The sequence below is a fragment of the Branchiostoma lanceolatum genome, chromosome 1 (assembly GCF_035083965.1).
Source record: "Branchiostoma lanceolatum isolate klBraLanc5 chromosome 1, klBraLanc5.hap2, whole genome shotgun sequence".
Classification (NCBI taxonomy): domain Eukaryota; kingdom Metazoa; phylum Chordata; class Leptocardii; order Amphioxiformes; family Branchiostomatidae; genus Branchiostoma; species Branchiostoma lanceolatum.
In genome coordinates, this window is record NC_089722.1 from 13900530 (window position 1) to 13914996 (window position 14467).

The 14467-nt window shown below is 42.2% G+C and overlaps 1 protein-coding gene across 4 annotated transcripts in view; it reads right to left on the minus strand.

Annotated features, from left to right (window-relative positions):
• The window catches only part of LOC136436161 (dystrophin-like), a 229422-nt gene that overhangs the window by 148802 nt on the left and 66153 nt on the right, over positions 1-14467 (minus strand). For all 4 annotated transcript variants that reach the window (XM_066429949.1, XM_066429963.1, XM_066429956.1 and 1 more), the window contains 6 exons: positions 14139-14327; positions 13500-13670; positions 12639-12821; positions 11368-11505; positions 4036-4194; positions 1524-1802 (listed from right to left, as the gene is read on the minus strand). In XM_066429949.1, the coding sequence (XP_066286046.1) occupies positions 1524-1802; positions 4036-4194; positions 11368-11505; positions 12639-12821; positions 13500-13670; positions 14139-14327 (1119 nt within the window). The remainder of the gene's footprint in view (positions 1-1523; positions 1803-4035; positions 4195-11367; positions 11506-12638; positions 12822-13499; positions 13671-14138; positions 14328-14467) is intronic.

Sequence of the window (14467 nt, forward strand, 5' to 3'; positions counted from 1 at the left end):
TATTGAAAAATGGTAGACTAGTCAAGAGCTTTTTCTTGAACAAAGACCACTTGTACTTCTGGTTTTGTTCCAATGGTGTTCCATACAATCATGTATTAGTCTAGTGGAACATATGCACAAGAGAAAATTGTCAGTTTTCTTACCAAAGTGCTTCAAATAAAGAGGCCCAACTTGGGTAATAGAGTTTGATTAAATAGTTGGAATAATGGTTTGAGTTGGGACAATGCAACGACAATCTGTAATTGGAAGCATACAATTTGAGTGCAATCTCTCACCGTTAATATGAACAGTGCATAGCCAATTGCGCTCGTTCTCATTTAAATGTACACATTTTGTAATCTCCGTTACCGCTAGAAGTAATACGTTCCTGGCATTAAGAAATACCACATATAAGGTACCAAACTGCCGTTTTTAAAAGCTATAAAAGTTTTAAGTCGTCATAAAAACTACAGTTTGACATCATATATGTGGCATATCCTAATGCCAGGAACGTCTTATTTCAATCGGTAACGGAGATTACAAAATGTGTACATTTAAATGAGAACGAGCGATTGGAGGTACTTTTTTTGATGAATCAAATGGAATACAGAACATCAAGACATTTCCATAAACAATCATATCCAACTATCAATGTCTTTCCTTCTTCATCAATACTGGAGTTTAAGATAAGTGTGCAACTTCTGAAAAGTGACAGCTTCAACCTTGCTATTTTGTGCCCTTGTATCTCCAATACATGCAGAGAAAATATTCCAATCCTTTCAAGTTGGCCAACTCTGGGCATGGGAAAAGTGGTCTTTTCGAGAGCCTATTTTCAGCTAGGCCCTCCAGACAAAAAGGGGTCACCTGAGGTCACATTGCTTGTGCATCACAATGCCCTGGGGTCAAGAACCCCTTAACCCTGGGACAGAGATTGGCAGTTGGAATTCTCCTGCTGTTGTGATCCAAATGGAGGTGGATCACTTAGAGCTTTATCTGACCCCAAAAACGTACCAGCGGTACAGTTATCTAAACCTATCTCTTCTCTTAAGAACATTTCCTGGTCTGCTCTAAGATAACTGACAGCAGCTCTTATGACGTTAACTTCACACAAAAGTTCAACTGGTCTCTAATGCATCCAGTATCTGTATCTGTATCACATAGTCAGTAAACCGTCTAATGGCATGACAGATCAGCTCTGTGCTTCAAGTTGATAAACTAGCGTGATGGAATTTTTCAAATGCTTGAGGTGTAGCTCTCCTGAAACATGGAACCGATAGCTTCATGTCCACATCGACTCTTAGTTATTTTTTTGAGAACCTTCAAATACCAACCACTCAAACTTTCATTTGGTAAAGACTTTTTAGGGAAAGGTGTACAAAATATAGTAGAATCCCCCCCCCCCCTAGTCAGTCTTCTTTGTGTGATGACCAAAAAAAAAGGTTTCATAGACATCTAGCTGGTGTTTTATACTGAAGGTCGGATATACCAAATAAACAATACAGGAACAGATTTAGCCCCTCCCCCCTAATATCCCAGCACCTTACCTTGACCCTATCCTCCACGTTATCGGTGAAGTCTTCCTCCCGCAAGTCGCCACTATCCGTCAGTAACGTGTCGTCAAACTGGGCGATGACAGAGCTGGCCTTGTGGAAGTCCGTCTCCAACTCAATGATTTTTGTCGTCGTTGTCACGGTGGTCACCGTGGTAACAGTGGTAGTTTCCGTTTTCATGGTCCTGGCGGGGACGGGAGGGGGGGCTGCTGAGGCGACGGCAACGGCTTGTTGCACTTGGACTTGCTGCAATGGCTGAACCTGCTGCTTCTCCTGGAAATAAAACAGTTGACAAGGTCGTTGAAGGTTAGACATCCAGGTAATAAGTCAATACCAAGAGATAATGGGTGCGATCTGAAACGTCTGACAAAATCTATCCAGTTGCTTGAGTAACTTTGTATTGCGTAAACGATTTTTAAAAAATCCTACTTAAGGGACAATATTGGGCACAATATTTGTATTGGCAATGGGATGGTATTTAGCAACAGGGTGAAGGTAAAACTCTTACATTAAAGACAGTGAAAAAAGCTTGAATCAAGGAATGGACAAGTATAACAACAATATGCTGATACCTTTTATCTGAATATACCTGCTGTCCATTAACGTATTCACAGCCAAATTCCAACAAAATCCTGGACACTTACAACATAACAAATTGTCATTCAAAAACGGCACTTACCTAAATACACAAAACACCATGCAAAAACTGGTGGCAAGCAATTGTGCCTACAAGCTTGTTAGCAAAGTTGAATTAAACTCCCACAGCTCGAAGAGCTAGAACGGGCCGTCCATTTCTACAGCCATTTTGTGCATTCCTTCGCCAACCTTTGACGTAATGGCCCAGACTGTTTCTCCTTGCTACAAGGACTGTTATCTTTCAACTCAGCACCTCGACACTCAACTCCCACAGTCATAGCAAAGCGTCTAGGCAGGCTAGAAGCCAGCTGGCTGCACGGCCCACCCAGGGTCAAAGTTTGTCAACAATTTGTACATGACTTCGGGCTCCAGGGCTCAACAGAAGAAGAAATGGAAACATTTTGTCTAGGTTTCCATTATGGTCAAACGGTGAATACCAGTGTGTAAAACTAGTCATGACAATGACAAAAGAAACTAGAGTCAAAGACACCTTGCTTTTTCAAAAGGGAAAAACATGATTGATAGAGTTGGTCCTTACATACAAATTTCACATTTTAAGTACTCAGGAAAATTCCATTTTCAAGAACTGAGGAGGGAATACATGTACATGTATCAAGCATAAGGTTTGTACCTCCTCCCTATTGTACAGTATGCTAAAAGACAGCTCACCTCTTTTGAAAACTTAGTATTCTACAACTTTCCATTCCTGTTGTTGAGCACAGACTATCTTCTAAACTTAGCTGAAAATGCTGACTCATTTAACCATAGGTTGGCTACAAGCAAGGCAAATTCAACACCGACAATGTGGAAAAAATTGGTCTAATTCCCTTTGAGCCGTGCCAAATTGTGCGTCCCACTTACACCACGTTCAGCTCCATTTGCCAGAGTCTTACTCCACTTACTCCCTTTGAAAGTGTCTACACTGTGTCTGACCATATAGGCTCCCTTGTGTAATAACTGTTATTGACTGATATGGTCCAAGCAGGCCAGTAATGATGGCCTACTCAGCCTGAGAAGAAACTGAGAGGCCGACTGCCTACTCGTAGAAAATATACCCATTAGCAATGTCAAGAATATTCCGATTTCCTTTCCAACAATTTTACAAGAAAAAATGGTCTCCAGAAATTCCAACTTCTTATCTTTGAAATTTTACAAAAGTTTGTGACCTCAAATGTCACACATTTCCCTCTTTGACTGTTTTCCAACCACTCTATGTTTTTCTCAAAATCTTAACCTTCTCCCTGCTGCCTAACTCTGTAACCAATAGATAATTGGGTGCCAAACAGCTACTTCAGTGTGCTAAAGGTTAAAAACTAGTTCAATCCTTTCAAAGCCACCGGTTGCCATAATTGCTACGAGACCAATTCCAAAGAAGGCAAAACAAAGGTCTGAGTAAATAGTCCTCTCACCCTGATCTTCTCAGACATAATCGTCCATCAGAATCTTCAAATTTAGTTTACTTCTTCAGTTATTTCATAGCCCTGTTTTTGTGACATTTCATGGTATTGTAACTTGCTATAACATACGGAATTATAAGCCCACAAATAGCAAACCAAACTGAGCAAAACATCTACTCACCCTGATATTCTCTAACACACTCCCATCAGAATCTTCAAATTTATTTGTTCAGTTATTTCAAGGCCCTGTTTTTGTGACTTGCTATAGTATATGGAAAAGTCCATAAAAAGCAAATCAAAGGTGTGAGCAAATCGTCCACTCACCCTTCTCACACAAACTCTCCCATCTGTGATGCAATTTACATTCTCAGTTGTCTCACTTTCTTTCTTCTCACAATCTTAACAATTACTTCACTTGTCCAATTAAATTTAGATGAAGGCAAACCAAAGGTGTGAGTAAAATATCTACTCACCCTGATCTTCTCACACACACTCTCCCATCTGCTGTTGAGGTTGATGAGTTCGGGCTCCACCATGCCCTGCACCGCTGGCCCGTGCTGCATCAGTTCCATGGCCTGGTCGCGTACCTGGTCCACCGTTCCTCGCAACCGGTTCGCTTCCAGCTGTAGCTTCTGTGGCACAACAGAACGTACAATAATGTTAACCTTCTGAGAGGGCAATACAAGAGATTCGAGCCAAAATTACATTCCATATGATCAAATCATGCAAAAATACAACTTAGTAGAGCTGGACCATTTTTGTTCTGTTAAATGCAATAACCCCTAATTGTAATACTGAAAATCTGATAATGTCCTGATATGTAATACAATATTGATAGTATTTATGCCATGATACGCTGTTAACCAGGGTCACCTCAGGCTAGTTGGGAAGCCCTGGTCATATGTTTCTAGAACTGCATTGTCAATGGAAGCATGTAGCCGATAACCAACCAACAAGAACTGCACCAAAGGTTCTTGCAACAATGCCAACTGCCATCTCCCCACTGGGCAGTAACCTAGCTATGGGGATCAATGAGTGGCAAAGGGTGGTGCAAATAGGTTGATTCAACAGCAGTGCACACTCATTTAAAACTGATGATATGTCCCAACCCATTACATTGGCCAAATATGACAGGGATATATATCACCAACATTTAGATTATAAATAGGTCTCTTTGTAGAAAGTACATTTGAGCATCTACTTGCTATCCTCGAAGAATCCTATAGAACCATTTATACCTTTCGTAACTGATCACCTGAGTTTCTAAGGTGATAACAGATCAAGTTAAATGCCAAGTAGCAAAACTTTCCTCCAAAACTCATAGATCTACCCAGCAGTACCGACTCCACTCCACTGGAAACAATTACCCAACTAGGCGGGAAACTAACGACCCATCTTCAGCGTCCGGAGAGAAGTCAGTCTCCGTATGACCCTCCACTTCACCCCTTGTCACATGCCACGACAAAACCGTACGCCTACAGTACGCTATCCCGTCTCCATGGCGATGATGGATGAAACTTGATCCGCCCCCCTGAGACGAAGCTCAGGAATAGTTCGGTGATGGATGACCCGCGTTATCTGTTTGTCGACCACTACCATGTTCAATACCAAGAATGATTACGTGTATCTAGCTAACTGGCAAACACCTAAGCTCACAAGTCTCTACGCATGATGAGAAAGTACGGCGATCGATCTTACAGTTTCTATCAGAAAGCTAACAGACTACAAACAGATGCCTTTCCTTTCACAGGAGACACCTAGGCTCACAAGTTTCCTCATATCATGATGGCAATACGGCAATTTATCTTCCAGTTTTTCTGGGAAAACTTAAAGACCACAGACAAGATTGATGAAGAGCTCTTTTCCTCTTCATCTGGGAACAGCTAAGCTTAAAAGTGTTTCACGAAAAGTGATGTAGAGAAATCTTTCAGTTTCTTGGAGAATAAATCAACACCACAGCCAAGATCTAAAAACAAATTTCCTCTGATGTCTTCCGTATGTCAAACACCACTTTTGATGCAGTTACACACCTGTGCATGACTTACACTATCCATATAGACAAGATTATGTCCTGCATCTATATACCTTCCCTCTGGGCCATGGAAGTAATATTACATTGATGCCTCTAGCAGAAACATTCTGCTTCTGCATTACTACATTACAGTTATCCGAAGCCTAAAAGATTGGGGTAGTAGTCTAAATGATACTTCCCTAAAACTAGATCGATCTTCTCTAAGTTTGCTGTCACTGGTGCATCCTGTTTTCTATAGATAGACAGACTGGAAGCTGTCTGGCCTGTCAAGGTTCCTAGTGTATCACCACTCGCTGTCAGAAGCATGCATCACGTGCAAGTGCACCAAGACACAGTGACAGAGACCGATCCTTCTTTAGCCACCTCCTAAGGAAGATTGGGCACCGTGCCACTCCTCTTCTGTTGTCATTATCTCCTCCATCAGCGACCATCCGTCTATTTCAATCTCATGTCCATTTCAGCTACTTTTGACAAACACTAGGACATACAGTACGATTTATATCAGTTAGTTCCAGATTGTGGACTGCAGCAGCATTTCCAGTACCGTGGACAAACCCAGTCACCAGAAAAATAGCCCCTCGTCTAACTTTACAGGCCAGGAGCAGCAAGCTATTAATCCTAGCCTTGCAGCATACATCTGCTGCAACCACAGACAGTAGGATTACTGTAACAAATTATCCTACGCGGTTTCCCAATCTCAGGAAATGGGAGAGGTTAAGAAGGAGCACGACGATGCAGTGATGACGTCACCAAGGCCATTGTTTCTGCTGGCAGTCACAAATTTGAGAAAGGCAATCACCGGGAAACTATGGCCAATTGTCAATCAGGTATGAAATAGAATCTACCTTGAAGTGATCCTATCAAAGATGATACACAACACTTGCCAGCATTCCAATTTTTCATCCTACATTCAACACCTAGAATTTTGCTGTAAGATGTAGCAGCTAGACTGTACATGGATAACACATGTGAACATAGCAAGCATACATATTGTTAACGTTACCAGTCTAATTTCACAATAGAATCATTCGACCAAATAATCCAGAAAATACCAGAAAATCTCACCCTTACAAGTGGGTCCATCATCTCCCTCTTACCTTACTGCAGTAACAATTTCCCCTTCTCTCCTCACAGCCTGCTGCTTAGCCCAGCCCTTAGAGTACTTCAAAGCCAGATTGAATTTTAAACTCTGCTGACCTTTTTCTTACCTCCCCTTTCTAATGGAGACTGTCTACATCTAAATGCCATGGCGGCAGAGCTCATTGTCTAGAAGAGCCATGACTTACACTAAGTTACAGGTTGGCATGACGCACATATGTAATGTTTCCAAGAAAACTCTAACAGAGCTCCTACAGGACTGAAGTTAATAGCACAGAAGGCACCACCCACACATTGCCTATACCCATTTTAAAGTCAGCTGTGGGTGAACATAAAATAGCACCTCGCACCTTCTACGGAAACTCTCCCCCCAAGCTTTAATCAAGAGCAGGGCTTTATGTGCCACTGTGGGGAGCTTCACGCTGCCATTACGACCAAATCACACGTATGAAATGGAACAATAAAACGGCGATGCGGCTGCAATGTGAACTTGGGGTGCCATCCGCGGTATGCTCCATCCTTTCATACACACCAATCACGGACTTAAACTGCATGAACACTGACGTCAAGACGGGTTCAACAGCCTACATGTGATTTACGCGGCTCTTTGTGTTGAGTTGAAGACTGACAACGCTGCCATGCCGTCCATGGATCTTACCACAAACCTACCTTTTGATATTCCTCAGATGACTTGTGTTCTACCATGCTTAACTACCACCTGGTAGGAGTTTCCAATTATTGAGGTTCTTAAGCACACTTATCTTGTCAGATACCATCTACCCCCATGGTAAAAGGAAGAAAACTTTTCCCGGAATTGATACACAAAGAATCGATGCACGCCAGGCCGGCTTTATCTTCAAGGCTACTGAATGATATTCTGTCTCGTACTTCCATCTCCTCACGTCTTTCATTTCCTGGGTCACCTTACATTATTAAGCGCCGCTGTCCCATGTCCGTATATCACACATACAATATTCAAGCCAAGATGCTCCAATCTAAATGACTCCCAACTATAAAAATGACTCTCTTTTTGAATCCTCTGCAGAGGAATCCCATCTGCCCAAAACGTTTTACGGCCCGCTCTCTTGATCAAGCGGGAAAGCGACACGTGTTGAGAATAACAGTAGCGTTAAGTAGGTTTCCCCACACGCTGCCATTATTCTCTGTCCCGTCCTATTTCAACACATCCTCACCCATCCATCCAGTCCATATCATGCCTGGCTTCCCGGTTCTGCCTGATAGAAATCAAATATTGGAAATTACAGGTTGGTTTTCTGGGTTCCCGTGGCGATGGGCTGTTTTCTCTGCATGGCTCTTGTCCAAGGCAAATAACAGCGTGTATCGCCTCCAGGATTCTTCCCTAACACTCCACAGTTTCCCCGGGAAGACGATCATTAACAGGAAGAGAACAAGGTCACAGCTTCCAAGCCTATCACTCATGGATAAAATCAATATGGACCTTTAAAGAATCTGTCTGCATTTACCAATTATTACGCCAAACTGAATCTTACCCGATTCTGTCCTCAAAATTACAAAACGACTACTCTAGCACCTCTAATCAACATGAGTATTGGCTTTCGCCAAACCATTTTTGTTGACCTAAAACTGCACGCAAAACCAAATGGAGAATTATAGCATCCCGCAGAGGGACCGGAGATTTATATCAACTACTGCTTTCAAGTATTGGCTATACAAGGACTATAAATCGCCGAAGCTAATGGCCTGGGACATGATATTACAAATAAATTCAGTCAGGCCGGCATCTATCACTTCAGTGAACACGTTCCACTTCTATCCTCCATGCAGTAAATTTCTTACCTCACCTTCCTGATCGCTTGAATCGAAGATAAATCTAGAAACACTCCCGCCGCATCGTGCTCAGAAATGGGGAAGAAGGACATCCTTCAGCAATTGATATCTTAAACTCTATATTCCATTGTGTATTGATCAAGTATGATAGATAAGAGACGGAACAAATTGGGACGACGATTAACGTCAGCCCTCTTCGGAAAGGGAACTAATTAGGATTGAATGACCTGAGTGTTTATAACGTGCTGGAATACAGTTTGCCTATCGCCTTCCCAATTCCCGCGGTGCCGTTCAATTATGGTCGCCGTGCCGCCAGGAGCCAACTGCCAATCAATACGGGACTGTCTGTCAATAATGGGGTCTCCGAAGTCAAGCAATTATGACCTGATTACATCAAAGTTTTACATAAAAATCAGCAACCACGTTGTCTCTAATGAATGATATAACAGGCCTTTGCGCCCTACTTCCACAAATTACAGGTCAAACCGAACTAGAATCACCGCATAAAACACAACATAAAGACCAGCATCTATTCCAACACGGCAAAACGGTTTGCTGTGCAGTTATTTGCCAAGCCCTCTACTTCCAGGCAGTTGTGGCCACTTCTACACTGTATTTGCTGTTATCAGCTATTCAGTTAAGTGAACAGATTAGGCCATTTGTGCCAGTAAATTAAAGCCAATTACTGCAACAAAGCTTTGTGTGCTGGTAATCTGTCATGATCCCCGCTTAAGTCTTTTGTCCCTCTGTCTGTGCATGGTGGAATGCCCGTATCAATCTCCAAGGGTGGAAAGGAATGGCAAAAAGCACATTCCACAGAAATATCTACGTTTGATGCCTGGTATACCATAGAGAGCTCTTGATATTGATATCATAAAACAAGCTTCTTCAATTCAAGGACATGTCTTTCTAAGAATTCTGGTTCCCTAAGTGTACAGCATTAACCTTTTTAACGGTTCAAAGTATACAGTGGTGACATGTCATTTGAACCAAATATAGATACATTTGGCAATGGTTCACTGGCCTAAAGCCTTGCTATGCTGTTGACTGATTCATAGATTTGACCTTGCATGCTTCAATACCACAGTCTTTAATATTTCTTCATCACCATGGAAAAAAAACTCAGCATACCTTAGGCAATGCACGTTGGCAATGATCTGCAACTGAACGTTTTTACAGAAGCGCTACTTCACATATGCAGGGCGCAGCGATGCCATAAATACCTCGTAGATATCTTACAATGTACGGCACGATATATCACCCAATCTTACCTGGCCAATAGCGAGGAGTTCCACCACACAGGCGACAATCCTTCTCCGTTGATACCGACCAAGCACCGCACAAACCCGCTACTACTGCATGATCAGCGATCGTTATCGCCTGGGCGCAATGAATCGCTCCACTCACACGTGACCAGAAACCCAAGCGTGCGGTTCTCCTGTGGTCCACCCAGGACGTTCTGATTGTTCTGTACGGTTGGTGGTCGTGCCCCCACCCCATTGTCATGCAGAAATGGGGACCCAGGGGGCCTTTCATGTGGGACATTAATCCACTTCAATGGACTTAGAGTGGAGAACCCATGCCCTAACAGCTAAAATTACCAACCTTGAGAGTTTGGGAATAATTGCTATCACAACTCTTCAGAGGATGAATAGTACAATGAAACATGTACACCAAAATATTTAATGTAGTATACTAGTAAAGAAAGACCTGCTTTAAAAACATTTTCATCCCATTCATAAGACCCAATCAAAGACCCTTGTCAAGTAATAAACCATCTGGCAAAGTTGACCAAGTTGACCTACATTTTGATAGGACCGTATGATTTCTTCCACATCCACTTGGGCTTTGTATCTCCCTTTGATTAAGAATCAATCGCATCTTTTCTTCCAGCAGATCAAGTCAAATTGATTATAGGTTTACAGTGACATCACTCTTTCCTGAGATCTTTCATAATTTCAAACCGACATACTGTAAATGCAGAAATGTTCGCAGTGGTTTTATGTTCGCATTTTGTTGCGGTAAGCTCTTTGCTGCAAACTTTAAACCACCGCAAATCTTTTCCCCTCCTGCTCCTACAACGGCAAACACTACATTTTCTCCCTACCGCGAAATTAAAACCACACAAACTTAAATGCATTTACGGTCCTTAAAATCATAAAGTTCCCAGCAAGCCCAATTTGGAACAGAAATCTTATCTAAGGCCCAGGCTTCCTCTAATCAACGGGCCTTTTCTTTCGGCAAATGAGAAATCCATTGCTACTCCTTGAGAGAGACAAGCCGATGGCTAAGACGCTAACAATCTCTCCATCGCACTCCCCCCAATTTCCAATCAAACAGTAAAACTGGAAGCAAGATGTTACCTACAGATTATCTCCTTTCTTCTACGTCCTTTGAGTCTCTTGCAAAATGCAGAATTCATCAGTTTCTGGGTCAACTTCAAAGCTTTCCCTAACCCATTTTCCTTTGAGCCCCAGATACTGCTGATTGCAGCTTACCCTAATCAAAACCAAATCTATATAAAATGAGGGCATCAAGAGGGCATCAACCTTCTATCGGAAATTTCTTGTCAATCTTAATTCAAGACGTAAATAATTCTGATTATCAATCACTGTGTGAAAAGTAGCAGCAACTCACCCAGGGAGGATATGAAAGTGTTCAGAATATCTTTGAAACAATCCACTTTTCCACATTTACTAATGAGATTATACATATAGTGTAATATGAGCTTTGGGATAAATGTAGGGTGACCTAAATGATACTGCTCCCTGAAAACATGCAATAAAAATTCTATCATTTCCCAATCATTTATCCAAAACTATATTTTCATCTCAAGACATCCAACAAGGTTTTTCTAAGAGCTCACCTTATAAGTGTCCACCTCCTTGGCCTGCTCCTCAGGACTGAGTCTGTCAGAGATCTTAAAGAACATCTCCACCTTCTCCATCCAGGTGTGCACCTCGTTCAGACCTTCTCGGAACTTCTCCATCTCAGACATGAACTCCTACAGAATCAGGAGAACGGTAATGGTGAAGATAAGCAGCCTACTTCAGACTCTTTTTCGTTACTTGTATGCAATGCATCTTTAAAACAGCTCACATGAACTCCTAAAGAATCAGAACAACGGTAATTGTAATTGACCTCAGACTGAGGGCAAAGCACAACGCTTTTTTGTTACCTCGTAGTGCAATGCAGCTTTGTTACCGCTCGCATGTTTAGTAGGGACACTGGATCATGTCTTAATTCTTTGGGAATTTCAATGAAGATGGCAGGATGGTGCTGCATAATTATTAATCATACAACACAGAAGTGTAATACTGATCTATATAGGCTTGCATCTTCATGTACATCTTGAGTAAAATAAGATTTTCTGGTGTTTGACCTTTTAACTTTTGTATAAACGCTTTCATATGAACATATCAAACATCGGTTGTGTACAAGAGTGCCAAAATGAAGTATGCAAAGCCATATTTTCAACTTAATATCCCATACCTCTTCTCAACTCATTGACAAAACTTTTTAAAAACTCTAGCGTGTGGGAATCAAGTTATTGAGCACTGCAGTTTTGTAAACCCATCCGACATTTAAAAAGCAATATATGAGAGAATGTACAATCCCACCCTCAACAGGAAAGGAGGTGTCTACGCATTGAACTTCCAGGCACCAGTTCTTCCCTTTAGTCACTGACGAATGACAGCGGATGCTATCTGAAACATCCTACTGTTTCAAAATTTTACCCAGTTGCTTGAGTAACTGTTTTTTTGCGCATTTGACATATAGAAAGTTAAAGTCCTTCCCGCATCAGACGGTGCACAAGGGGCGCCCAACTCCGTTTCTGCAGCCCTGGGCCACACAACTTTGTGCAAGTCACTACAGCCGGGGGCTAGTCCACTGGTAGTGGTGTGTGTTTAACTACAATACTCTTTCCCGAATGCTGAGTGCTAAGCAGAGAAAGCAGTATGTACCATTTTTAGAGTGTTTGGTATAACCCGGCCAGGGTTCGAACTCACGACCTACCGTATGCAAGGCAAACACTCTACCCACTAGGCCATTGCACCGGTCCGTCTGACATATAGCCTATCCATAAACCCGTACACTGACATAAACCCGTACACTGACATAAACCCGTACACTGACCTGTAGCCGGAGCCTCCTCTCGGCAGCCCTGGCACACACGTCTGACCAGTGCTGGTTCAGGGCAGACAGTTTCTCCTCGAGGGGAGCCAGAGTGCCAGGCTCGGCCAGCTCGACCATCTCTTTTCCTGTCTCATTTATGATCAGCACCACTGACTGTTTCCTCGTCATCTCTTGCTGCAGGGTCTGGAAGGGACACTTGTGTTAGTGCATGTCTGAAGAAAGTGGTCCACACTTGGCATCACTGATGGTTTAGGATTCAAGTTCAACTTATCACAAATAGGCCACATCCATGCATAAATGTGTAGTAGATTCGTGTTCGTGTTCTCGCGAGACTAGGTCACTCAGAGCAAACCCAATATTGTGAACATGACGTACAGTAGACGTCGAAAATTTGGGGGTACGTGTTTGTTACCTTTAATTAAAATATGTCACTGATTGAAGAATATTCTAGTAACTGTGATTAAATGTGACTGATGAATCTCTTCAACGATAAAGAGAATGAATTATTTGATGGAAAGTTCTGTAGAACAAATTGAATCCAAAATCAACAATCCACAAACTGACAATGCACATATGATGCACATGCTTTGATATGGAAATATTTTCTTCATTCCTTCATAAATAAGACCACTAAAAGTTTGCAAACTTTATCCTTATATCTAGTTCAAGACATTTCCTTAAGAGCATCAATTCAGACAAAATTAAAGACTATAATAGATGAGAAACGAAGATAATATCTGTTGCTGGTACAATAAACCTGCATACATTGCATGACTTGACTTTGTCCACAATTTGAGCAGGGATGGCTTCCCAAACACTGAAAGAATAGGGAGGATCCAATATACTGAAACTCAAACACACCTTGCACCACTTGAGTTCCTCCTCCACATTGGCAGGGATGGCTCCCTCAGCCTCCTTCTTGTTCAGCTCAGCCTCGGTAGTGCCCAGCCACTCCTTAAGGGACACCATCTCTTTCTTCAGCTTCTTAGACAGTTTCATGGCCTTCTCCAGATCCTGCTTCCCTTCTGTCACCTGTGTAGAGGACAAGTTAGTCTGGTTACTGCCTGCATTCCTACACTTCAGGTGTGTAGTATGAGATTTATTGAAAGTATCAAAAGAAAAGAAAGAGAGAAAAAGAAAAGTATTCAATAGCTGATTAGAGCACTATCTAGCCAACTTATTCCATCATCCACCCAAGACTCACTATTCACCTTCAAAAATTCAGCCAATTGGTACACAATACCATTTAACACAATTAGTCCATCAACCAATTAGAACTCACCAATCATCCAGAAAGTCAGTGGCCAAACAGACCTCTCACTCAGAAATTAAACTCAGCAAGATTCATTCCTCAATCTGTACTCACCAATCATCCAACACACCACCTCATCCATCGACCAATCAGACTTCAACTCATCATTCAACCTAGTGTGTTTCATCTACCAATCAGGACCCCCCATTCATCCAACACACCTCATCCATCCACCAATCAGAACTCACCATCCTCTCCAGCTGCTCCCGCAGCATACCCACCTGAGCACCCAGGTCGTTGTATTGGAGCTTCAGCTCGTTAAGCCGCTCGTTAAGATCCTCCGTGTTGTCCACTTGTTTCTTGTCAACCACCTGCCTGCCTGTCTTAATCACAAACTCAACCTCTGGTTTGACATCGCTGAGGATCTTGTACAAGCCCTGAAATGAAAAAAAAGATATGTTAAATTTGGCACAAATAAGTAAGTAAATCAAGCTGCTGAGAGTTCAACTGAAATGCTCTGTACCAAATTTTGAGCTGTGTCTATGACAAGTTTCCTTTTTGACAAACATTGACCTGC